At 43.1% G+C, this 27,947-nt stretch overlaps 1 protein-coding gene across 1 annotated transcript; it reads left to right on the top strand.

The window, feature by feature from the left end:
• Positions 1 to 135: 135 nt before the first annotated feature.
• Positions 136 to 27,947, top strand: DLX4 (distal-less homeobox 4). Its single transcript, XM_073572816.1, has 3 exons — positions 136 to 572; positions 24,199 to 24,392; positions 24,836 to 27,947. The coding sequence occupies exons 1-3, from the start codon at positions 248 to 250 to the stop codon at positions 25,076 to 25,078; spliced, it is 762 nt and encodes a 253-aa protein (XP_073428917.1). The 5' UTR covers positions 136 to 247; the 3' UTR covers positions 25,079 to 27,947.

Here is a 27,947-nt window from a genome sequence, read left to right as displayed (position 1 = left end):
ATTATATTAATGAGGGCTTCCCTGGGGAAGAATCGGTGACATCAAGAGAAGTACCTACCAATTACAATGTTGGAGGCGGCTCCAGGAGTTTGGCAGAGCTGACTTGCTAGAGGTACAGTACTTGACTATTGACAGGGAAGTAAAGCTTGATGACTGGAGAAGGAATGAGATGGAGGTTGTTCATCCTGGGTCACCACCACCATATGGTTTGACATGAACCTGGACGAAGTGACCTCTTATAACAGAAATGACCTCTATTACTGATACGTTCCTGGATCCTTCAAAGTCAGCATTTCTAGACTACAGCCATGGACCAACATCATCTCCTCAACCACAACATTCTCCAATCTTGGCACATGGACATTACCCCTCATTGCATGGCTTCCACTCTACTGGACATGAGGGACTCTTCTCTCCAGGGGTGTCGGCCTATGGAGGAAGATCATTCCCTTACCCATACCCAACATCGCCTGTACCTAATCCTCATGGCCATCATAATGGGAGCCCTTATCTTAGCTACCAGCACTACAGTGGCACAATTAGTCAAGGTGGAAGACTTCATGAAGACCCAGGTTGGTGGACACCATTTTATTAAAATACGTGGCACATTAGCAATAATATAGTATAAGTTACAGCTAAATCCATAGGTGACTAACTGTGCCCTATATTCTCACATTACAATAATGCATTGCTCTAATTACTATAGGATAATAATAACAACACATTTTAAAGTATTTGATGAGGTTTAATCTGATTTTTTTTACTTTTTTTGCAAAACTGTTTATGAATGGACTATAATTACAATGTCAGCGATTGGGTGTGAGTAAAGGACAAGGAGTTTACTTATTGTAAGAGCAAAGGGAACATTTATTAAAACTTTTGCAAAGAGAACCCAAGTATACTGTTCTGCATATACAAGTCCATTATATGGTACTTTATTATAATACTATGTGCTCACTTATTGAAGTTACCTTGGCACAGTAGTGCGATATTATGTAGGGTACAGCTCCCCTTTGAGCACTATTACTATTCACCATAGGAGACGAGTACAGTCCCCTACTAAACACACGTCCTGTGCAGAGGTCTACATAGATGGGCTTCCTGCCTGCCATGTGTGCGCTATGTTTTGCAGTCCCTCAGACTGTGCACCATTTGTAAATGTCTATACTGGCAGGACAGGATCTAAAAGTATTGATGTAAGTTGTAGTCCTTAAGATCTTTAAATCGTCGTTTAATTCAACTTCTATGAAGAAATTTGGTTGTGTATAATAATGAGTAAAGTATTGATAACGTACTCTCTGTGATGCAATATAGTGATCGCCTGTTCACACAGAGTGATTGCCAATAAATGCTCACTCAGTATGGCAAAGAACAATGGCAGCACTGTGGACGATGCCCTGAAACAAAGACGATGGCCTGGAGACTGCTAATATTGTTTTGTATGCAGAAATGATTTACCGGGTGATAAATTCATGTTTATGTCATTTATGATGCTTACGTGGGTTGATTTCCATTACTTTTACTTGTTATTTGTAAAACTGGACCAATAAGTAATAGGAGACCATAAGTAATGAGAGCTTAAGTAATACCATAAAAGTTCTATCTATCTCCTATCTATCTATCTATCTATCTATCTATCTATTATCTATCTATCTAATCTATATATCATCTATCTATCTATTTATCTATCTATCTATCTATTATCTATCTAGCTATTATCTATCTATCTATCTGTCATCTATCTATCTATCTATTATCTATCTATCTCATATCTATCATCTATCTATCTATCTATCTATCTATCATCTATCTAACTCTATTATCTATCTATCTATCTATCTGTCATCTATCTATTGTCTATCTATCTATCTATCTATTATCTATCTATCTATCTATCTATCTCTATCTATCATCTATCTAACTCTATTATCTATCTATCTATTATCTATCTATCTATCTCATATCTATCATCTATCTATCTATCTATCTATCTATCTCTATCTATAATCTATCTAACTATCTATCTCTATTATCTATCTATCTGTCATCTACCTATTATCTATCTATCTATCTATTATCTATCTCATATCTATCTATCTATCTATCATCTATCTATCTATCTCTTTTATCTATCTATCTATCTATCTATTATCTATCTATATATCTATTATCTATCTATTATCTATCTATCTCATATCTATCATCTGTCTATCTATCTATCTATCTATCTATCTATCCCATATCTATCTATCTATCAATCTATATATCTATCTATCTATCTATCTATCATCTATCTAACTCTATTATCTATCTATCTATCTGTCATCTATCTATTATCTATCTATCTATCTATCTCATATCTATCATCTATCTATCTATCTATCTCTATTATCTATCTATCTACCTATCTATCTATCTATCTGTCATCTACCTATTATCTATCTATCTATCTATCTATCTCATATCTATCATCTATCTATCTATCTCTATTATCTATCTATCTACCTATCTATCTATCTATCTATCTATCTATCTATCTATCTATCTGTCATCTACCTATTATCTATCTATCTATCTATTATCTATCTCATATCTATCTATCTATCATCTATCTATCTATCTCTATTATCTATCTATCTATTATCTATCTATATATCTATTTTCTATCTATTATCTATCTATCTCATATCTATCATCTGTCTATCTATCTATCCCATATCTATCTATCTATCCCATATCTATCTATCTATCTATCGCATATCTATCTATCTATCTATCTATCTATCTATCTATCTATCTATCTGTCATCTATCTATTATCTATCTATCTATCTATCTATCTACAGTTTATCCATGTAGTTTTATCTCTCCTCTTATTAGTAATGACTTATCCTGGCATTTCTTGCTCTGCCCTGTGCATGTTGCGTGGTTTAGCGCCCTGACAGCTCATTGGATTTATGAGAATATAATTTGCATTACAAAACACGCTTCTTGGATAACGGGCAAAAGTATAATTAAGATGAGATTATGGAAATGTAGTACTAACTAGTCAGGAGTGTTTAGAGCAGGAATATTTTACACCTGGCACTTGGATACATATATATGAATACACAAATATATTTTATAGATTATCTCTTATATTTGTATCAATAAGTATAATATATGTGATATTGACTATAAATAATAAGTTTAGAAGCCACTAAGCAGTTTCATGACTATATAAGTCCTCACAATTCTGAGAAACTCCTTTTGAGAGCAATGAAAGATTTCAAACAAGAAGAGCTGCAGCAGCTGAGGTGTGCATTAATTATTACATTACAAATCAGTGCATAATATAAACTTCAGCTGCTGAAGAGCCTAAGAAATTGGTTGTGACAACACTTTTAGTAAGAGCATGAAGTGTTGTGTAATAGTCGAACTTTGCATAAATGTTTTTCTTTATTACTTTTTACATTCACTTCTAATAAAGTGTGACGAGAGAGAAAGTCACAAGACTCCAGATACATAAAAAGATGAAATAGGGATGACAACTGAATGGTTATCATTATTTTTGTTAATGAAATAGCCTATAATTATAATGGCTTGTATTTTTAATATACTGATATATGGTAGCTTCTTTTTTTTTTTCATTGTATTTGTTATTGTTTGGGTTCTTTTTGCCTAAAGGATTGTGAATTGGCATTATGGCCTGGCGTATGCCTATCGCATACTTGTGGTCACATGACCACAATTCCTAGCACTGACACCAGGGAATCCTCACATCGCACAGTGAGCGAGATGTAGAGATTCACAAGTCTGCAGTCATGTAGAGTGACTGCAGACTTGTAGATTTAGACCGGACAATCCCTTTAAGATGAGATGGCTAAGAATGGAAGGAGGTATCATAATTCTTGCACATATTGATGGGCTTACCAAGAGACTAACAATTCCCAAAGCTGTTGCTCAATGCTCAGCGTGTTGTGAAGTCTACTACCAAACACCATAAAAATGTGGTCAGTGTTTCTTCACATACAGTGGGGAAAAAAAGTATTTAGTCAGTCAGCAATAGTGCAAGTTCCACCACTTAAAAAGATGAGAGGCGTCTGTAATTTACATCATAGGTAGACCTCAACTATGGGAGACAAACTGAGAAAAAAAAATCCAGAAAATCACATTGTCTGTTTTTTTTTCATTTTATTTGCATATTATGGTGGAAAATAAGTATTTGGTCAGAAACAAGCAATCAAGATTTCTGGCTCTCACAGACCTGTAACTTCTTCTTTAAGAGTCTCCTCTTTCCTCCACTCATTACCTGTAGTAATCGCACCTGTTTAAACTTGTTATCAGTATAAAAAGACACCTGTGCACACCCTCAAACAGTCTGACTCCAAACTCCACTATGGTGAAGACCAAAGAGCTGTCAAAGGACACCAGAAACAAAATTGTAGCCCTGCACCAGGCTGGGAAGACTGAATCTGCAATAGCCAACCAGCTTGGAGTGAAGAAATCAACTGTGGGAGCAATAATTAGAAAATGGAAGACATACAAGACCACTGATAATCTCCCTCGATCTGGTGCTCCACGCAAAATCCCACCCCGTGGGGTCAGAATGATCACAAGAACGGTGAGCAAAAATCCCAGAACCACGCGGGGGGACCTAGTGAATGAACTGCAGAGAGCTGGGACCAATGTAACAAGGCCTACCATAAGTAACACACTACGCCACCATGGACTCAGATCCTGCAGTGCCAGACGTGTCCCACTGCTTAAGCCTGTACATGTCCGGGCCCGTCTGAAGTTTGCTAGAGAGCATTTGGATGATCCAGAGGAGTTTTGGGAGAATGTCCTATGGTCTGATGAAACCAAACTGGAACTGTTTGGTAGAAACACAACTTGTCATGTTTGGAGGAAAAAGAATACTGAGTTGCATCCATCAAACACCATACCTACTGTAAAGCATGTTGGTGGAAACATCATGCTTTGGGGCTGTTTCTCTGCAAAGGGGCCAGGACGACTGATCCGGGTACATGAAAGAATGAATGGGGCCATGTATCGTGAGATTTTGTGTGCAAACCTCCTTCCATCAGCAAGGGCATTGAAGATGAAACGTGGCTGGATCATTCAACATGACAATGATCCAAAGCACACCGCCAGGGCAACGAAGGAGTGGCTTCGTAAGAAGCATTTCAAGGTCCTGGAGTGGCCTAGCCAGTCTCCAGATCTCAACCCTATAGAAAACCTTTGGAGGGAGTTGAAAGTCCGTGTTGCCAAGCGAAAAGCCAAAAACATCACTGCTCTAGAGGAGATCTGCATGGAGGAATGGGCCAACATACCAACAACAGTGTGTGGCAACCTTGTGAAGACTTACAGAAAACGTTTGACCTCTGTCATTGCCAACAAAGGATATATCACAAAGTATTGAGATGAAATTTTGTTTCTGACCAAATACTTATTTTCCACCATAATATGCAAATAAAATGAAAAAAAAAAACAGACAATGTGATTTTCTGGATTTTTTTTTCTCAGTTTGTCTCCCATAGTTGAGGTCTACCTATGATGTAAATTACAGACGCCTCTCATCTTTTTAAGTGGTGGAACTTGCACTATTGCTGACTGACTAAATACTTTTTTTCCCCACTGTACCTCATCTGCCATTATCACTGTGTGAGGTGCCAAGGGGAGAGGTACTAGAAAACAGGTATGTTTCTCCCCGTTTCATTTCATATGTCTCCCTGTACTGATGATGAAGCCAGTTTATTTCACTGTAATCCAGTCCTGGTTTCCTTAGTGATCAGCATGGAAAGGACTGGTAGTTCCCCCTCCACTAATTCAATACAGGTTTTGGTTTCCTGACTGGTCCAGCTGATATAATCAGGAGGAGCTGGAATCTCTCAGTCTATCCTCTGCTGAGCTGGGAGCTGACACAGTAAGATAACATGGACTTGTTTGCTGTTATATAGGTTTATTTTGTAGTTAGCCTGCTATTGTTAGTTAGTGGCCAGACGGCCTTAGATGTTTTATTTCATGTTTGGCATGTGTAACATTGGATAACAAGTGTGCACAATAAAGATGCCGTGTCCATATTGCTAGTCTGCTGAAGTGACTTCATAGCCACACGCTTGTGCCAAAGCAAAGATCCCAGCTGAGCTATCTATTCCCCACAAATGGTGTTTCAATTGCGGGCACTTGTGGCTGCTGGACTGTGACTGCAGAGAAAACGCTGTGTATGTCCTGGCTGAAAGCTTCTGCGCTTTTGAAGAGCCAAGAGTCCAGTAATATGGAGGAACTAGTGAAGCAGTTATTGCAAGCAAATGTGCAGCAACAGCAGACTAATGCTTGCTTCCAGAAGGCTCTGGAGCAGCAACACCAGATGCAGCAAGTGCAGTTGGAGGCAATAAAACAGGCCTTGGTTCGGCAACCCCGAGATGAGGGAGACCGTGCACAAAGCGCTGCTAGTGCACAGGAAGCCGTACAGAAGACTTTGCTTAAAATGACCACAGACGATGATGTGGAAGCATACCTCACCGTGTTTGAACGTATTGCAGAACGTGAGCCCTTACCACTGGACAGATGGGCTGAGGTAGTTGCTCCGTTTCTGAGCGGAGATCCACAAAAGGCCTATTACGATCTGAGTGGATGCTATGGACTATATCAAACTCAAAGGCGAAATCCTGGCAAGGCTGGGAGTAAACACGTATGTACGCGCAAAGAGGGTGCATTTATGGAATTTTGTGGAGCATCAGCCAGCCTGCTCACAAATGCATGATCTCATCCATCTAGTAAAAAAATGGCTGCAATCAGAGGCTTTGACGTCCGCACAGATGGTGGAGCGTGTTGTTCTAGACAAGTACCTGCGGTCCTTACCCGCTAAGATCCAGAGGTGGGTTGGACAGGGTGACCCAACTACCGCTGACCAGTTGGTGAATATGGTCAAACGCTACAATGCTTCTGAACGCCTACTCCAAGGGACGTTAGCACCCCACTGGCTCCCCAAGAAATCACTGGAGAGTCCTGCGAAACCTACTTCATCTTCAAAAGAAGAGAACGTCACAATGAAGGGTAGCAGACCTACAAAGGACTATGTAGGTGGTACGGGCTCACATCAAGCCAGCAGACCTCGTCTGGGATCTCCATCGAGGAGACAAGGGCCTATACAATGTTGGCGATGTCGCGGGCTTGGCCATGTAGCAGCTAACTGCCCAATGACTACAGAGTCAATGGACTGTAACGCTATGAGGCGTCTTTCATTATATGTGCAGTCAGTCTGTGTGGCGGAGACCCTCACGGGAAATGAACAACACGTGTGCCACGTCTAGGTTGACGGTTATAGTGTGAATGCCGTCTTGGATTCCGGCAGTGAAGTAACTTTGGTACATGCCAGTTTGGTGGACTCTAGCGCCCTAACAAAGTTAACCGTGGGCATTAGTTGCATCCATGGGGATACTAAGAACTACCCCACTGCCTGGGTTACTCTTGCCACGCCAGTAGGGACCAAAAGACATCAGGCGGCAGTCATAAAGTCTATGGGACACAGTGTAATCCTGGGGAGAGACTTTCCCTTATTTTGGGACTTGTGGAACTTCAAAAGTGGCATGAACCCTCTAGTTGAAGACGGTACTCCGGAGCTAGCCCCTGAACCATTGCAGCAAGACGACGGAGAACCCGTCTCAGAGGAAGTACTAGAATCTGCAGACTCTCCTCTGGCTGTGTATGCAGGCGAGGCAGACCAGCTAGAGGATGTTTTAGAAATGCCTGATCTTGAGGTGGCCCGTGGTAAGTTCGGGACCGCTCAGCACCAGGATCCTACTCTAGCAAGGGCGTGGGAAAACATAAAGGTCTCCGTGGGAAGACCATTGTACCCAGGGGCTCAAAACGAGTTCCCACACGTGGCGGTGCAGCAGGATATGTTGTATCACATAGACAAGGTGCGAGGGGTGGTGGTAGAACAACTAGTGGTACCTAAGTCCTTTCGCCAGGTAGTTTTGGAGTTGGCACATAAACATCCCTTGGGAGGACACCTGGCGGTAGAAAAGACAAAACACCGTATTCTGCAACGTTTCTTTTGGCCGGGTCTAGTGGGAGATGTGACCCAGTACTGTCGGTCATGTCCTACGTGTCAATTGACTGCACCTATGTCACATTTTAGAAACCCCTTAGTGCCCTTACCAATAATAGAGGTGCCCTTCGAGTGGATAGCAATGGATATAGTCGGTCCATTAGTTAAATCTGCCAGGGGTCATCAGTACATTTTGGTAGTATTGGATTACGCCACGCGTTATCCCGAAGCAGTGCCCTTGCGGAATGCCAACGCGAAATCAATTTCAAAGGAGCTGGTTAATATGTTTTCCCGCACCGGCATTCCGAAAGAGATACTTACGGATCAAGGGACCCCCTTTATGTCTCGTATACTTAAGGATTTATGTAAACTACTAAAAATCTCCCATTTGCGTACCTCAGTATATCACCCTCAGACTGACGGTTTGGTGGAGCGCTTTAACAAAACCTTAAAGGGAATGTTGAAAAGGGTGGTGGATAAGGACGGGAGAGATTGGGATGCCCTACTACCATACCTCCTGTTCGCTATACGTGAGGTACCCCAATCCTCCACAGGCTTTTCACCTTTTGAGTTGGCTTATGGGCGGTGTCCTAGAGGCCTGTTAGATATTGCCAAGGAGACTTGGGAACAAGAGGTGACTCCTTTTCGCAGTGTAATTGAACACAAAACACTTATGCTGGACCGAATTGCAGCAGTTATACCAATAGTTAAAGAGTGTTTAGAGCGCGCACAACATGCCCAAAGCACGGTATACAACCGAGCGGCAAAAACACGAGTCTTTCAACCCGGAGACAAGGTGTTGGTATTGGTGCCTACCGTAGAGAATAAATTTCTTGCGAAATGGCAGGGACCATACGAAGTGCTGGAATGAATAGGTGAAGTGAATTATAAGATACACCAACCAGACAAGAGAAAGCCCGAACAAATATACCACATAAACTTGCTTAAGGCCTGGCGGGACAGGGAGAGTCTGGTGGCAGGAGCTGCCCTTGTGGATGGGCCTCGAGGGGCACCACCTTCTAAGGTAAAAGACCCCCAGGTAGCTCCGCCAGAAGTGGGTATTGCAGACACGCTATCCGAAAGCCAAAAACGAGAGACCAGGGAGTTCATACAGATGAACGCGGATATTTTCTCGGAACTTCCTGGCCGGACTCACCTAATTAAACATGACATTGTTACTGATCCACAGGCGCGGGTACGGCTAAAACCATATCGAATTCCGGAGGCTCGGAGACAAGCCATTGCCCAGGAAGTGAAGAAGATGTTTGAGCTCGGGGTCATTGAGGAGTCCCGGAGTGATTGGGCTAGCCCTATCGTACTAGTGCCCAAACCCGATGGGACTATCCGATTTTGTAACGATTTTCGGAAAGTAAATGAAGTATCGAAATTCGATGCCTACCCGATGCCAAGAGTCGATGAACTGATAGAGAGACTGGGTTCGGCCAGGTACATATCCACTATTGACTTAACAAAAGGTTATTGGCAGATTCCCCTCACGGAATCAGCCAAAGAGAAAACTGCCTTTGTTACGCCCCAGGGATTATTCTAGTACCGAGATATGCCATTTGGGTTGCATGGTGCCGCAACCACCTTCCAACGTCTAATGGATATTGTCCTAAAACCCCATGGCCAGTATGCATCCGCGTACTTGGACGACATCATTATCTTTAGCGATGACTGGGACACGCATTTGGCAAAAGTACAAGCCGTCTTAGACTCCCTAAAAACAGCTGGGTTGACTGCCAATCCCAAGAAATGTACGTTGGGATTGGAAGAGGCTCGCTATCTGGGATATAGCATAGGGAGTGGCGTCGTGAAGCCTCAAGCCAATAAAGTAGACGCTATTCAAAATTGGCCACGACCGGTAACCAAAAAACAGGTTGGAGCTTTTTTAGGGATCGTTGGTTATTATAGGCGGTTCATCAAACATTTTGCGACCATCGCAGCTCCTCTCACGGATCTTACTAAGGGGTCGAAATCTGTCACAATAAAGTGGAATGCAGAAGCAGAGGAGGCCTTTCAGTGATTGAAAACAGTCCTCTGTGACCAACCAGTGTTGGTTGCACCAGACTTTAAACGGGAGTTTATTGTCCAAACGGACGCCTCTGGGGTGGGCCTCGGCGCGGTTTTGTCTCAAGAAGAAAATGGCGAGGAACACCCAGTGGCCTATCTAAGCAGAAAGCTTACGAGAGCAGAAAAGAACTACAGTGTAGTTGAGCGGGAAGCCCTGGCTGTGAAATGGGCCCTGTGCACCTTGCGCTATTATTTACTAGGTCGCCAGTTTAGACTAGTGATGGGCCATTCGCCCCTAACGTGGATGTCCCGGGCAAAAGAAGGCAATGCGTGGGTGACACGCTGGTTCTTAGCATTAGAAGGGTTTAAATTTTTCGTTGAGCACAGGGCGGGCACAGCGCACAGAAATGCAGATGCGTTGTCTAGAACGCACTGCTTGGTGACTCGTCGTGTCCGACCCCACGGGCTCGAACAGAGGAGGGGGGTGTGTGAGGTGCCAAGGGGAGAGGTACTAGAAAACAGGTATATTTCTCCCCGTTTCATTTCATATGTCTCCTTGTACTGATGATGAAGCCAGTTTATTTCACTGTAATCCAGTCCTGGTTTCCTTAGTGATCAGCATGGAAAGGACTGGTAGTTCCCCCTCCACTTATTCAATCCAGGTTTTGGTTTCCTGACTGGTCCAGCTGATATAATCAGGAGGAGCTGGGATCTCTCAGTCTATCTCGTCTGCTGAGCTGGGAGCTGACACAGTAAGATTACATGGACTTGTTTGCTGTTATATAGGTTTATTTTGTAGTTAGCCTGCTATTGTTAGTTAGTGGCCAGACGGCCTTAGATGTTTTATTTCATGTTTGGCATGTGTAACATTGAATAACAAGTGTGCACAATAAATATGCCGTGTCCATATTCATGTGGAACCTGCAAGTCTGGTGAAGTGACTTCATAGCCACACGCTTGTGCCAAAGCAAAGATCCCAGCTGAGCTATCTATTCCCCACAACTGCTACACAATTTTAATTACCATAGTATTCTTGCATTGTCTTTCCGATAAATGGGTTCTCAACTCTACCAGGTCATCAATATCAGATGTGTGGGGGTCCATCACCTAGCACAGCATCAATCAGCTGTTAATGGCTCCAGCGGTGGCTGCATATACACTGTTTTGGGTCAGAACACCATAGCTCCTTACACCATATAGTGGCCACTGCTGAAAACTACATTTCAGCTCAGTCGTTGCAGTGATGAGCGAGTATACGCGTTGCTCGGGTTTCCTCGAGCATGCTCAGGTGTCCTCCGAGTATTTTGGTGTGCTCGGAGATTTTGTTTCTGTCGACACAGCTGCATGATTTGCGACTGCTGGACAGGCTTAATACATGTGAGGAATGCCTGTTTGCTAGGGAATCCTCACATGTATTCAGGTTGTCGAGCAGTTGCAAATCAAGTAGCTGCGTCGACAGAAACTAAATCTCTGAGCACATCCAAATACTCGGAGGACACCCGAGTGTGCTCGGAAAAACCAAAGCAACGAGTATACTCGCTCATCACTAGCTTAGACATTTTTTATAATTCCTTGTGCTTGATTGAGAAGCACTGGAATCAGGCGTGTAGCTATACGGGATTACTTGAACATTGCAAAAATTATTTACAGTTTCTGATCTTGACCTCGGGCTTCTTCTCTGCTAAACACCGGTCACAGAACTCACACACATACCGGCCAACATCATGGATGACTTTTTTCCTCATCCCATATTTCAGACTCTCTATAACAGTGTAATGACAAGAGGTCTTAATATGATCCAGTGAGTCACAATCCGAGACTGAGGCAGAAATAACAATACTATCTTTAATAAAATGACGGAGTGAGATCTAGTATTGAAGAAAACAGACTGAATTTCCCTTATTAATTACACTCACTCAGCCAGAGCTGAAATCAATGTGCCAATCCCAAGGTTCCCGCTTTGAGTGTGTTACACTGCGATTTGGAATAAATTTACCTATCCAAAAGGTCAAACCAGGTACTAAGAAATCAGGTGTAAATCGGTTGAGGTGGTATTGTAGGACCCCCTGGGACGGCACACTGATTATAAACCATTAGAAATCCAAAATAACAATACTTATAAATATAGCAAAACTTCTTAAACACTTAATCTGGGGATACCCGGATATCTATTACTACTGTACCGTTAACCTGAGATAAGTCTCTACTCAGGTATATATTTTGCATCGGCTGCAACCAGTCCCAAAATCTTCGGCGCCAAAACAACCACAGGCAAACAAGTTTCAGCGTCTTGTCGGCTGATGCTGAGCCCACATGCCAGGGACATACAGTTCAGAATCCTCAGGATACTGTCTGGGATAGCACTTCACCGGGGCTTGTCGGGATCCCTCTCAATACGAATGGTACAGGATACCGTCTCTCCTCCAGCAGTCAATCACAAATTCTTCTGACTGCAAACCACCTGAATCTGCACAGGATAAATGTTCTCTGTTGCTTTTCTGGTCAGCACAGCAGGGACTCCTCAGAGCTCCACCGTCACACAGCTCTCAAGAATGCACTGTACTTGTTCCACAGCAGAACCACAGGTTCACAAGAGGAAGGTGTTAACACCCTCACAAACATGCTGGCAGCAAACAGTCTTTACAGAGTCCAGAGTCCTTGCTTTTCATAAGCTGTCTCACACACAGCATCTCACATTGCGGTCTCTCTGCTTCCAGAAGCATCACTTCTCAGCGTCCTAAACAGCAGACACTAGGCCCCACCCCCACAGCACACACAGTTTCCCGGGCTTTTACCCTCAGCTCAGACGTGCAGAAATAGCAGGGTCCTAATGCTTTCCAGATGTTATCAGTTCACCCTCTTACAACTGCAGAGTAGTCTCTCTTGGGTCCATTGTTGCTTGTCTGACCTTTCTCTCCTCCAATTGCAGGGCACAGTGCTTAATACAGGAAAATACGTTAAGTATGCATTAAAAACAGAACAAATGTGCTGTAGAAATAAGTAAAGAAAAATAGCATACTGTGAAGACATATCAATAAGTCATAATACTGCAAAAGTGCAAGTGCAATTCACCAATAACATATACATTAAAGCAGATGGGAGCAAGAACAGAAAGAGCTGCCAAAATGAATTTTGAATAAAGAGCATAATAGCCAAAAAAAATTAAAAAGTAGGCAGAACATGCACCTACATAAAGAAAGACAGTTGAATTACAGGGCTTTACTTACGCACACCCGTTGCATGTTTCGCCAGTGGCTTCATTTGGCGTTGTCACTCTGGATGAAGCTGCTGGGAGCATGATTTAATATGTAAATTATCTATTTTCAAAATTTGAGTGCACTTCTTTGCTTTGATTCACAGGACAGCAGGCAGTGTGCCACCTATGGCTATGCAGACTTGCTCATCACAATCCTTGGTGCCAATCCCAGACTTGTCCTAGACCTGACATTGCTGATGTTCATAGGACTAGGTGTTCTTGAAAAGGAGTAGTATTCAATTTGTTTAGGAAGAAACTTGACTACACATATATGGTTTTATTATGCAAAAATATCAGAACATGCTATTGCTTTGTTAGTGTAGAGTCGTGGGCCGGGCTGGGGGGGGTGGTCCCTCTGTATACCGCGCAGTGAGATGGAGGCAGATCTCAGGTGCAACAGGTCCAAGTTTATTTTCCGCCGTCCGACTGACGGCCCTCACGATACACCGCAATTCTCTTCACGGCCCTCCGTGTTCAGGCCCCGTTGCACACTCACACACAGTACTTTTTCCACCAGGGACGTAATTACACGTACCGTCCCTTTTTCACTTAGTGACGATCCTGTCAGCGCAGTCACTGTGGCCGCCTTAGGCCCGTTCACCATCAGCACTTTTACTGGTCAGTTATCGTCTTCAATACGGTATGCTTTTCTCCGGGGCCTCGTCTGTACTGCGGTACTCCCTGTCAGGACCACCCCGCTGACTTCCTCTCTCCTCAGTCCCCTGGTTTGGCTCTCCTCACAGCACACAAACTGTCACAGACTCCTTGTCTCTTGAGCACCTCCTGGGGACTGGAACTTTCTGGAACCCTCCTGTCAAATTTATAACTTTCCGCGTTCCCTGTAACTCCGCCCCCCATGACCAACGGTTTCTAAAGCCATAAGCTGCTGTTAAGTCCTGAACTTACACTCCTCCTTGCCATCTAGTGGTCAACCCAAGGTACTGCACGTTATCTACACTTTCCTAGTTGTTTCCCCACTGTTATAACTGCTATCTGCCTAAACTGTGCAAACCCTCCTTTCTTCTTACTAATAAGTCCGTCCGTCAGGTCACCTTCCCTACACTGGTAAAAACATTTTATTTTTACCGGCCTCCAAGCATAAAAAATAGCTGTGCCAGTAATCTACCAGACAGATGGCAGTCCTAGTCCTGTGCCACTGTATTCTTCCTATTATTCTGGTATCTACCAAAGAGACTATATCCATATTTCAGAATATGATGGCGTATGATATGATGCTACTCTGTATCAATCCATGAAAAAAGCTCTGCATACCTTAGTATGAAATCAGAAGTACGCTGAGGTACAGCTATCTATAGGCATCAGTTTACCAATCTGCACGGGGCCTAGGAGGACTGTATTTTTGTATAGCGTATATAATTCTGGGAATGTCAGAAGTGGTAGTTGTGCTACAGGAGTGCCACAAGGTGGAAACATCTGCTGTAAAGAATATCATCCTCTTATTAGTGTGTGGTTCAGATATATATACTATGCGAAATGTTCTATTTGAAAAATAGGAAAACCGAGAACAGGTTTTCCTATCTTATCAGTAATATTATAAAATTAGTTAGGAAAATTATCAAATTTCCTTTAATGTGAACAGTAGCAAGATGTTGAAAAAAAATATATTGGCCACAACCAAATGGGCCACGCCAAGATCCGAGAATGCCATTGAGTGACCTTGAGTGTTTCTGAGCCTTGATGAAAAATCTGTAACCACCTCCAACTATGATATCAATAGTATTAGACTCTAAAGGCCCCGTCACACTAAACGATGTCCCAGCGATCCCACCAATGGTCCGACATGATGGGATCACTGGGACATCGTTAGGCTGATCGCTGGTGAGCTGTCACATAGACAGCCCCAGCGATCAGGACCAGCGATGCTAGACGCTAGTTTCAAATGTAAACGTCGGGTATCCAGGAGCCGCTCGACTCCTGGATACCCAACGTTTACATTAGCAACCAGCGTCCAGCATCGCTGATCGCTGGTCTCTCGCTATCACACACAGCAGTGCGCGCTGGGCAGTGGGAGACCAGCGATCGAAAAACGGCCCAGGCTGCTCGAGCACGATCAGCGATAACAGGCAGGGGGGCCGGTCGCTGATCCCCGTCACACACAGCGATCTCGCTGGCGAGATCAATGATGTGTCACAAAATCAGCGATCTCGCTAGCGAGATCGCTTAGTGTGACGGGGCCTTAAGTGGTAGAGGGCCAATAGGCCCCTCCGTAGCACTATGGCCTAGGTGGGCTGCTACCACCGCATGTCTTACAGCTACTTCTGTGCGCAGGTGGCAGGTATATGTTCTTGATCGCTGGACGCATCACCTACGATAGGTCACGTCTCAGTCCAACAGTAACTGCTACCTTGAGCAATGCAGAATTTCTACATTCCAACTCGCTCCTATTGTGGTGGCCTTTATGACCTGGACTTCTACAGACGTCTTCATAGTTCCTTTTTCCAGTAGCCATAAATCAAGTTACCCTGCACTGAAGGCATTGAAGGTCAGACAAACAAATATATCAATACTGCACCTCACAATACTGGAAACAGCATGGGACTGGGACTAGGTATTTTGGTGCCCTAGGCAGATGAGAAAACAAGCACTCCCAAATCTTCAGATGATAAAGCGGCGCCTATAATGCCCTGAACAAAATGTTTCCCTTACACAGCCACCTTTTCCCTCACAGTACTCACCCAATTCATAACACTCCAAAATGTATTCTTCATACCACATGCCAGTCCCAAATACAAACTACACAGAGGAGTCAGTTTTCGGATGTAATAATTAGGGACTATACCATACAGTTAGGTCCATATATATTTGGACAGAGACAACATTTTTCTAATTTTGGTTCTAGACATTACCACAATGAATTTTAAACAAAACTATTCAGATGCAGTTGAAGTTCAGACTTTCAGCTTTCATTTGAGGGTATCCATATTAAAATTGGATGAAGGGTTTAGGAGTTTCAGCTCTGTAACATGTGCCACCCTGTTTTTAAAGGGACCAAAAGTAATTGGACAGATTAAATAATTGTAAATAAAATGTTCATTTCTAGTACTTGGTTGAAAACCCTTTGTTGGCAATGACTGCCTGAAGTCTTGAACTCATGGACATCACCAGACGCTGTGTTTCCTCCTTTTTGATGCTCTGCCAGGCCTTCACTGCGGTGGTTTTCAGTTGCTGTTTGTTTGTGGGCCTTTCTGTCTGAAGTTTAGTCTTTAACAAGTGAAATGCATGCTCAATTGGGTTGAGATCAGGTGACTGAATTGGCCATTCAAGAATATTCCACTTCTTTGCTTTAATAAACTCCTGGGTTGCTTTGGCTTTATGTTTTGGGTCCTTGTCCATCTGTAGTATGAAATGACGACCAATCAGTTTGGCTGCATTTGATGGACCTGAGCATACAGTATGGCTCTGAATACCTCAGAATTCATTCGGCTGCTTCTGTCCTGTGTCACATCATCAATAAACACTATTGACCCAGTGCCACTGGCAGCCATGCATGCCCAAGCCATCACACTGCCTCCGCCGTGTTTTACAGATGATGTGGTATGCTTTGGATCATGAGCTGTACCACGCCTTCACCATACTTTTTTCTATCCATCATTCTGGTAGAGGTTGATCTTGGTTTCATCTGTCCAAAGAATGCTCTTCCAGAACTGTGCTGGCTTTTTTAGATGTTTTTTAGCAAAGTCCAGTCTAGCCTTTTTATTCTTGATGCTTATGAGTGGCTTGCACCGTGCAGTGAACCCTCTGTATTTACTTTCATGCAGTCTTCTCTTTATGGTAGATTTGGATATTGATATGCCTACCTCCTGGAGAGTGTTGTTCACTTGGTTGGCTGTTGTGAAGGGGTTTCTCTTCACCATGGAGATTATTCTGCGATCATCCACCACTGTTGTCTTCCGTGGGCGCCCAGGTCTTTTTGCATTGATGAGTTCACCAGTGCTTTCTTTCTTTCTTTCTCAGGATGTACCAAACTGTAGATTTTGCCACTCCTAATGTTGTAGCAATTTCTCGGATTGTTTTTTTCTGTTTTTGCAGCTTATGGATGGCTTGTTTCTAGGGATGGGCGAATCCTGAAATATTCGGAATCGCTAGGCTGTAACGAGTCCGACTTGGAAACTCGCTACTCGTTGCGAGTCTAGCGAGTCCAATGTTAATGAATGGGGATGCGAGTTTTGCAGCGATTCCTGTGCTGGGGAGGAGGAGAATGGGGATGCAGATTTTTTTTTTTGCAGAGTTTCTTAGCGATTTTGTGTCAGCAGCTGGACACAAAATCACTAAGAAACTAGGATTGCTTGTATTAAACTGTTAAAAAACTAGCTAGGAGTTCTCTCTCTCTGTTTTGCAGCGATTCCTGTGCTGGGGAGGAGGAGAATGGGGATGCGAGGAGAGAGAGAGAGAGAGAGAGAGAGAGAACGAACTCCTAGCTAGTTTTTTCACAGTTTAATACAAGCAATCCTAGTTTCTTAGTGATTTTGTGTCCAGCTAGGACACACAAAACTAGCTAGGAGTTCTCTCTCTCTCTCCCCTCCAGCACAGGAATCGCTGCAAAACAGAGAGAGAGAACTCCTAGCTAGTTTTTTCACAGTTTAATACAAGCAATCCTAGTTTCTTAGCGATTTTGTGTCCAGCTGCTGACACAAAATCGCTAAGAAACTCTGCAAAAACTAGGATTGCCATTCATTTGCATTGGACTCGTTACTGTGCGAGTAATCGCTTGGAAACTCGCAGAGTACCGACTCCTGCGAGTCCCCTACTACTCGCAGAGTAACGAGTCCTAACGAGTAGATTCGCCCATCCCTACTTGTTTCACCTGCATGGAGAGCTCCTTTGACCGCCATATTTCCTTCACAGCAAAATCTTCCAAATGCAAGCACCACACCTCAAATCAACTCCAGGCCTTTTATCTGCTTAATTGAGAATGACATAACGAAGGGATTGCCCACACCTGTCCATGAAATAGCCTTGGAGTCAATTGTCCAATTACTTTTGGTCCCTTTAAAAACAGGGTGGCACATGTTAAGGTGCTGAAACTCCTAAATCCTATCCAATTTTAATGTGGATACCCTCAAATGAAAGCTGAAAGTCTGAACTTCAACTGCATCTGAATTGTTTCATTTAAAATTCATTGTGGTAATGTCTAGAAGCAAAATTAGAAAAATGTTGTCTCTGTCCAAATATATATGGACCTAACTGTATGTAACATTAAGGGAGTACACTTTATAGAATAAAGGAGAACACTGCTTACAATATTAAGGAACATCAATGTATATCATATATAAAATAATATAAAAGGCTGACTCTTTATGTAATAAGGGGCATAGGGGTAGGATCGAAAACATCTGAGTGATCGCCAAAACCCAGGTTTATACTGACCTGTGTATACCTGCCAATAAGATTTAACCAAGCAAAACTATATCTCCAAGTGTAACCTCTACAAATGTAAGGCTATGCTGTACGTTGTATCACAAACAAGAATGTTATCACCCATCATCACTGTTCAGACCTTACATTGAGCAGAGGCAGAACTTTACAGGTAGCACCAACTCTAGTGTCACTCTATTTCTGTTCTCCACCTGCTACTGACCCTCATAATGACTTCTGCCAGCCACAACTTGTTTTTGCAAAGTTTACTGCCCAAATGTTTTTGGTTTGTCACCATTACAGCTGATCTGCATACCACACACCTTAAAATAATATTGTCACATATGTTCCTTTGAATATACAAATGCCCCTCAAGCTTGAACCTCAATGCACCCCACAAGGTAAATGATTAGCCCATATGCCCCATAAATTTACATAATTAACTAATGTGCCCCTAAATATAAATTTAGCAACTGTTTTCACCATCCCCAAATTAAAAACTGTACCCCGACAAAAGATTACTCCCCTTACAAGTTGATGCGAATCATTTCACAAGACCTGGTACATCAAGCATGCCAGTGATCTGTAGCCATTGGATGGGAGACCTGAAAACCACCTCTTGCCACCCGGTATCCATGGCTCTTCTTTGTATTAGCTGCCAAAGCATGATATCATCGTTGCAGTGCGATGAATATGTGATGATTAATTGCCAGGTAAGCTAATCAGAAGAGGAGCCTTGGATGCTATTGGGTAAGAGGTGGTTCTCAGGGTTCCCGCTCAGCGACCACAGATTACTGCCATAGATAATGGACTGGTTACTGTGAATCAACTGTACATTCATTTCTTCTGATGATCCCACAAGGCCCAGTCTGCTAGCAGCCTTGGCTTCTACTGGCTAGGGTTTTGCTGAATGATACAAGTGGCGCAATAACTTCATCAAGCTGCCTTTGTTTTAAAGAAGGTGTTGAGACGTGAGTACTGACATCTCACTGTCCTGCCAATATCTCTGTGCTGCTTACCGCAAAATGAATAATGATTTTTTTTTCAAGATGCCTTCACCCCACCAGTGTAGGATAAGGTAACACCATAGGTGGTTGCCTACCTCTGCTTACTGTGGAGCAGCATAACCATATGTTGAATAATATGTAATAACTAGATGGAGGCCTGATGCAATCGCATCGGGAGGGCACAGTGCTCTGCACGCGGGATTTCCATTAGAAACGGAGAGATATACTCACCTTCCGACAGCCCCCGATCTCCTCTCCATGTTCCCGACATCTTCCAGTCCCAGTAATGCTTAGCGTGAAGGACCGGAGATGACATCACTCTCACGAGAGTGCAACGCCATCAGCTGTTTTTCGCGCAAAGCATTACTGGGACCGGAAGATGCCGGGCTCTTGGTGAGAGGAGGGAAAGAGTCCGGGGGCCGTCGGAAGGTGAGTATATCACTATTTTTTATTTTAATTCTATTTTATACAGGTTTATGGTACCCAGGGTCTGGAGGAGAGTCTCCTCTCCTCCGGACCCTGGGTACCATCCGCACATTGAGCACTGTGCCGGTCATCTCCTGGCTGCGTCGCCGCTGACCTCCGTACGGCAGGAGATGACCCGCGGCAACCATCGGGAGATCAGCGGCTAGCGCTGCAGTCGTTCGAATGCCGCCCAATTCGAGGCCAGACTGCACCTGTCGCTGATTGGTCGCGGCCGGCCGAGTGTGACCAATCAGCGACGCAGGATTTCCGTTACAGCTAGACAGACAGACAAAATTAGACGATTATATAGTAGATGATCACATGGTCATCACATCATCACACAGGAATCATCTGCTTGCAACCTCCTCACTCTGTGAGAGTCAATAACAGCTCACTGAGAGCTACAGGTCTTTCCTACAGATGCGTTACGTGGTGGGGCACATGTTATTTGAGAGCTTTCTGTCAATATACAGTGTACACAGAAAGCTGTCACTTAGTGATGTGGGCGGGGTTATACAGAGCTCAGCATTCCGGGCTCTGCTAGATCTGCAGCAGAGAAAAACTCTGATTCTATCACAACTTCTGCTCCCAGTAAACTAAGTGATGCATCACTGGAATCGGGTTTTCTGTCCTCATGTCGTGCTGCTGCGAGATTACAGAGCACAAACCTGCTGACAGATTCCCTTTAAGAGCATGAAAGGGCTAAGAGGAAGGTATAATTAACAAGTGCTGGAGGTGAACCTGTGATATTTATATATTAGAAAGTGTCACACAGTCATGTCACCAACACAATTATTTAAGGAAACCTGTAAGGTCCCCCATGCCCTCCCTCCGAGATTTGCAGGGAGCTAGCAATGAAGCCGCCTCTTGCAAATCATGTTATCATGCCCACAGAGGCGTAATAATATGCAAAGAGGGCCAACTAGTCTGGGGAAACTAACCTCACATCCTCTTGTCAAAGTGGAAGTAAACCCCTTAAAGTATTACAAGAAATACTATTATAAAAGGCTGCATATTTCCAACTTCAGTGTTTCTTGAGGCCTATGCTGTTCCTGATTTTTCTTTCATTTACATAACTTGCAGTACCATTTTTCACCACTGTGGATGGAAAACACTTTCCATACAATCCAATGCAACAGCGCCCTCCACGGCTAGAAAACTTTTTTAGTGCCCTGTTAATAGACATAGCCACATTTGTAATGATTTTTTTATTACTCCATTGGATCTAAAGTGAAAATAACTGAAGAGGCTTTGCAATTGGTGCTGAGTCATGTAAATTTCCTGATTCAAGTGAAGAAACGTTCATCTTTAATCCCAGATAGATTTTTTATATAAAAAGTTTTAGAATTATAAATAGTAATTAATCAGAATCTATTACAGAATTGTCATTCAATGCAATCACTATTTGCTTTACCTTACAATTACAATCTTTTCATCGTACAGTAAATTCCATGTCCCGCTGAAATAATATTGATACTACATTTTATGTGAGTTCTAATTACAGGTTATCAGAAGAAAGACATCAGTCATTACAGAAACTCTTAATTTTATGACATTAATTATGGTAGACATTGTTAGATGAGCCAAGAAATCTCATATCAACTTATCTCATCACTGCCACCCATTTTTCTGCTGAATTAGTGGTTCAGCTTCTGAAAACTCTATCAGAGATCAGCTGTTGTTTTAACTCTAGCTAGTCATAAATTCAATCATCCCAAGCCACTAAACGAATGGCCATGCATGTACATGAATGTGGAGTGCCCTCACTCACCTGGGCCGTGGGGTACTCGGTACCGGGCCGGTTGATCTTCTCAACGGGGGGTCGACACGGCAGCAGTGAACCGGTCCGTGGCCCTGGGGCTCCATTACATGGGGTTGTTTCAGTGTGCTTATGGTGATGAAAGTTTATAAGTGATTTGTGACGCCACCTGTGGTGTTCGGCAATGAAGATGTAAGCCGACGCTGCAGACAGATCCTCTGGGACAGATGGTGTGGTGCAGCAGTGATGTTATAGCCCTCCACAGGCAGGGCTGGAGTCCCAGGGCAGTGTAGGTGAAGTGAGACGTAGATGGTGTAGTGTCAGGCGCAGAGGTGGTGGCTGGGCTAGGCGGGATGGCACAGGGAATAAGTGGAGGACACCAGGGCATGTAGTTCCAAAGCTTTACTCACAGTCTGTTGTGCAAACAGGTGTCCGCATCCGTGCCGTGTCCTCCGGGTCAGGGACCCAGTCAACCTCCAGGCCAGATGGAATGCTCCTTTCCAACACTCCGCCAACATGTGCCTTTCTGAACGTCTCCTGTTATAGCGCCTTTAAATGAAGTACTCTCAGTACTGAGTTACACTGGAGTTCCTCCTGTCCGATGTTCTTATGAACTCTACTTGTACGGCAGACAGCTGTAGCCTGCTTCGGGGACTTTTTGCTACTAAGCCCTGGCTCACTATCCAGTTGCTGTTGTGCCCCCAAGTCTTGTGTGGGAATAAAGTGGTCACTACTTCTATTCCTCCGGTGTCTGCTGCAAGACCATTAGTATCCATACAACCTCGGGGACCAGGCCCCGGCCTTGCGCTTGGGACTTCTAGGAAGGGTTCTCTTCTAACCCACGACCTCTGTTCCCTTTTACTCCTCACGTTCCATACTAATCTTTCTTTCTATGGAGAATCAGGCTTTCAATCTGTGTTGCTCTCTCTCTCTTCCTTTCCTGTGCCAGCAGACCAGGTCACTGGGATCTGCTGCAGCACTTCCATCCATCTATCCCTCTCTCCAGGGATCTTCTTCTCTCCAACTCCCAAACCAACTGACCTCTAATCCTAAACTCTTCCCGCTCCTTGTAATGTAATCTAATTCCACCCACCTCCCAGCACGTTTTGTGTTCCAAGCAGGGAGCCACCAATGGGTGCTTTGCTACACTACAAGCAGGGAGCCGCCGAAGGTGCTTTGCTACACTACTTTGTGGTGTGGGGTGCGGGTGTTGGAGTGTGGTCAGGAGTCTCCACCTTACCTGGATGTTGGGATACCACACCTCAGGAGGAGGTGCAGTACCTCTGTGGCGACTGAGCCTCAGGGGCGCCACAAATGGATCAGGCATAAGAAGCTACATGTTCATGATCGATGGGGATCTGGTGCCCTGTCTGCAAATTCTAAACATCGGATAACACACCCTCTGGGAGCCAAGACATAGCTTCTTATGCCTGATCCATTCATGTACATGCATGATGGGTGGACATGTGCCTCAACACTCCAATCATTCTTTATGGGATTGGTGGAGATAGTTCTACAGGCAATGAATGAAGCATTGGTGCTCATGTCTGGCAACCACTCCATTTAGATGTGATCCCGGTTCTCAGGGGTCCCTGCTGTTGGACCCCCACCAATCAGTAATGTATTACCTATGCGCAACTTCTAAAGATGGGTCTAAACCAGTGGTTCCCAAACTCCAGTCCTCGCGGACCCCAACAGGTCATGTTTTCAGGATTTCCATAGTATTACACATGTGATAGAATTCCTGATGCCTTGATGATACTTCCATCACCTGTGAAATACTAAGTAAATCCTGAAAACATGACCTGTTGGGGGCCGTGAGGACTGGAGTTTGGGAAACACTGGTCTAAACATTTAATGCTTCAGTGACCAGATAGAATCACAATGCCCCATCCCTCATCCACATCGACCAGCCTCAGATGTTTATTGAGAACTCCATTTTTTAGGATTACTTTGGTTTTGGATTACTTTGCATGTATGAATAGATATAGTCATTGCCAGTCAGGCTGGGGGGTAATTGTATCTGTTATTTCACTCTCCATTCTGTAGAAAGGTACCTTTCTTTAGTATTAAAGCCTGAGGTCATGACTGTTACCATCTTGGTTGATTTTCAATATGTCCTCGGATTCAACTTCACTGTCCTTTTTTTGACCCACTATCTTGAGTTGCTATTTCTTTCTTTGTGCTTTTAAGAATAAGATCTATCAATTTGAAAATGTTCTCCTTTTTGACTAAGCACAATCATATTACTTGTGCATAATTTTATCACTTGTCACTTGTCTTCTCAGAGCTGGAGAAATCAACGGTCATAGAAAATGGAGAAATCCGGATCAATGGAAAAGGGAAGAAAATTAGAAAACCTCGGACAATATATTCCAGTTTACAACTACAGGCATTAAATCAGAGGTTCCAACAAACTCAGTATTTGGCGCTACCAGAGAGGGCAGAGCTGGCGGCACAGCTTGGCCTAACACAGACACAGGTGAGGAACAAAGGTTTCTGGGCAATATTTAAAGGTGTCTAAAAACAAAAAACAGTGGAGATGATTCTGAGGTCCACTGCATGTGTTAAGAACATGTTGTGTCCACTTTTAGTTGAATTGCAATCTACGTTGTGGTAGACACAAGAAATATCAGTAGGGTCATGTAGATTGTTTTTTACTCATCCCAGATGCTAGTGATTTTCTCCAATGTTACCTCCAAATGGATTTTACTTCTACTGAAAATATAACTGGAGACATGAAGTTGCAGCCATGGGTAGCCATTTTTGAAACAAGTACTTCTGATATATCTTTAGAAGCGTGGTCTGATTTTCTTGATCTATAATTGGACAGTTCTTGAGTCACATGCGGACTACCTATCGCCCAATGATAATGCTCCAAATGTCTTATGTCAAGTGATGTTAATCTGTTTCCCTTTATTATAGGTGAAAATATGGTTTCAGAATAAGAGGTCCAAGTACAAGAAGATCATAAAACAAGGTTCTAGTATTCAGGATGGAGACCAAGCACTCACCTCATCATCACTTTCTCCTTCTTCTCCCAATGTTCCCCCGAGTTGGGACTTTTCTTCAACTACAAAGACTACCCCAATTCCTTCCACTTACTTGAATAATTATAATCCCTGGTATCAGGCTCCAGATACTTTTTCAAGACCCCCAATGATGTAATGCGACCTCATAAAGATTTGTAATATGGTCTTACTGTCATGCCAGATGATACCAGCCAATATGGGTCATAGGAAGAAGAAGGATATGACAAGTTCTCTTTAACGTGCTCTCTTCTATAATAATGACTGCTGTGGACCCATCCATTGTCTGGAGAAGGAGCTAAGATGCCTTGATACACATGTGATGTGAGACAAGTAGATGAATCAATGTTAAATTAACATTTATTTACTCTAAGAAATACGGAAAATATATCAAAGAGGCAATCTATGTGGCACCTATTGAGAGGACACACATAACAGGTTGGCCATTTTTAATGGATGATCAGACTTTCACAGGGATTTGGACTCCTTAAAAAAATACAATGTTAGCAAAAAAAAGTGAAAATGAATCCTGAAAATGGGTAGGGTATACCAGGACATTTTGACCCAGTTGATTAGGAAGCAAAACATGAAACGCCTAATTTGAATCTTCTAATAAAGGCAAAAAACACTAGCAGAAACTTCAAGACCTAAATTATTATGCCATTTTTACAAGATGTGGAGTTTTGGGGAGGATATCTCATTAGCTCAAATGTGTGGTGTGCAGCTAATATAAACAATCTATCATTGTTATCAAAAATAGGAAAAATGAAAGCGGCACTCACCACCAGAGCTTAGCTTTTTTATTTCTCCAAAAATGCAAATAAAATTTAGCAGGTCAATGAAGCACAAGAGAGAGTGTAAAAAGGCCATGGCCTGTTTGTGTCCACTCCTAAATTTGATCTTGTCAGCCTTTTAATCTTATTAGTGGATAAATGAACAAGATAAGCTTTGGTGGTGAGTGCCACTTTCATTTTTTTTCTTTTTTAGATTACACATCTGTGTACATAAATATTGTCTTGGTAAATAATTTAATTTGTTTGTTCATACCGTAAAATTTCACAAAAACGAGCAACAGTTCTTGTGTGCCAATGTTCAGCACAGAGATATAGCTATATAAGTGATACTCAATCCTTGGTGACTGGTTACATTGCCATAAATGATAAATTAAAATTGCCATTTTCACTGTGACAGGTAAACTTCAATATGGGCAAATCATACACACTGCACATGTAGCGAAGCTTAAAGGGAACCAGACAGCTGATTCATGCTGCCCTATCCACGGTGAGCATGAATCAGAGTCTGACGCCGTTATTTCAGTCCGGACCACACGTTCTCCGAGTGTGGTCTGATTTTTTCCACGGACTCATTGACTTGCATGGCAAAGTGGGACCTGATTTATGGTTGCAACTCTGGCATGCTGCAATTTTTTTTCCTCGGACAGACTTCATCAAAGTAATAACCGGACATGTGCATGGCCCCACAGAGTAACATTGGGCTGAGTGTTATCTGATTTTTTTTTTGGATCATACTTGGACTGAAAATACTGTAGTCTGCATGAGTCCTTAAAGTGTGACCTGTCACTCGAGGGAATGGGGAGAGGAACAGATGAAATGACCTAGCTGGACTCTGATTCATGCTACTAACATGAATCAGCTTTCAGGTTCCCTTTATTGTGAATATTCATCCTTGAACATAAATTTATTTTCTTCATCTTTATACACCTAAAGTATTGTGCGGATTCATTTCCTTCTATATCTTCATTGAGGTTGGAGCTCCATTTATCTGACACTGAGTCCTGAATAATCTTTATATACTACATTAAAAAAAAATTGTGACTGCTTACATCTACCACTAGAGGGAGCGAAGGAGCTGACGGTATACTGTCACCAACCCTATAATTATGTAATGAACAGGCATAATCGATGGATGTGCAACTATATAGGGCATCTTAAATTATAGGGTCATGATGGCAATTTATCTTCTGCCCACATTCACAGTAGTGAACACAATTCATATCTGAGGCATTATGGCAGAACAAAATGACTTCCTCCACTATATCTAAGCAATAAATATCATTAAAGTGGTTCTAGTTTATCAATCCACAGCTTGAGTTTAAATACGTGAAGAAAAAAAAACTTATCGTAGCTAAACTAAACTTTTTCTTGCTAGTTTACAATGGCTTAACCCATGGAAAATCGTTTATATGGAACAAATGATCCATGAAGTGACGGAATGAGTTATTAAGTTTCTACCTTTTGCCTAAAAAAGGGTCAAGCGGTGGCAGCTGTTCTATCCGCAAGGCACCGGACAGCTTAATTTCAGGGGTCTTATGGCACCTGTCTGTCCTACAAGTATGACCAAAGATTAGAATTTGGTTCATGGAACTTCACCATGTCTTTTTGGGTGGCAAATTACATTGCCTTATCAATTTTAAGTCACTATGAATCATATTTGGGTACATATAAAGAAGCCAAGTGTCCATAAACATTGTTATGCTATCTTTTTAGATGATGTGGGAGATAAGGAGTGGGTATGATGACTTTTATGCCCCCTTCTCACATAGCAAGATCGCTGAAGCGTCACCGATTTTGTGACGCAACAGCGACCTCGCCAGAGATCTTGCTACGTGTGACACATAGCGGCGACCGGCCCCCCTGCTGGATATCGCTGAACGTGCAGGAATGTCCTGGGCCATTTTTTCATCGCCGGCGTCCCGCTGGCCAGCATTCATTGTAGTGTTTGACCCGACGAGCAACCTCGTTCGTGACGCAGAACTCAGGGACGCAGGCTGGAATCGTTCAGAAAAGCTGCTGTGTGACAAGGTACTAACGACCAGTGAGGATCGCTGGATGGTTGCTGCGTTGCTGAAGAGATCTGCCTGTTTGACAGCTTACTAGCGACCATTTAGCAACGCACAAGCGATCCTTACCAGGTCGCATCATTGTCGGGATCGCTGGCGCGTCGCTAAGGCTAGTTTCACACTAGCGTTTATCCCACGCAGCGCACGG

Source organism: Dendrobates tinctorius, unplaced genomic scaffold, assembly GCF_039654945.1.
Source record: "Dendrobates tinctorius isolate UK_male_01 unplaced genomic scaffold, ASM3965494v1 ptg000032l, whole genome shotgun sequence".
Taxonomy (NCBI): domain Eukaryota; kingdom Metazoa; phylum Chordata; class Amphibia; order Anura; family Dendrobatidae; genus Dendrobates; species Dendrobates tinctorius.
Note: the sequence above shows the minus strand (reverse complement) of the source record. Positions and strands in the feature narration are given on the sequence as shown.

Coding starts and splice junctions, on each gene's coding strand:
- DLX4 (XM_073572816.1), top strand. CDS start 248: ATGACCTCTATTACTGATACGTTCCTGGATCCTTCAAAGTCAGCATTT. Junction 573..24,198: donor AAGACTTCATGAAGACCCAG/GTTGGTGGACAC, acceptor TTGTCTTCTCAG/AGCTGGAGAAATCAACGGTC. Junction 24,393..24,835: donor TTGGCCTAACACAGACACAG/GTGAGGAACAAA, acceptor CCTTTATTATAG/GTGAAAATATGGTTTCAGAA.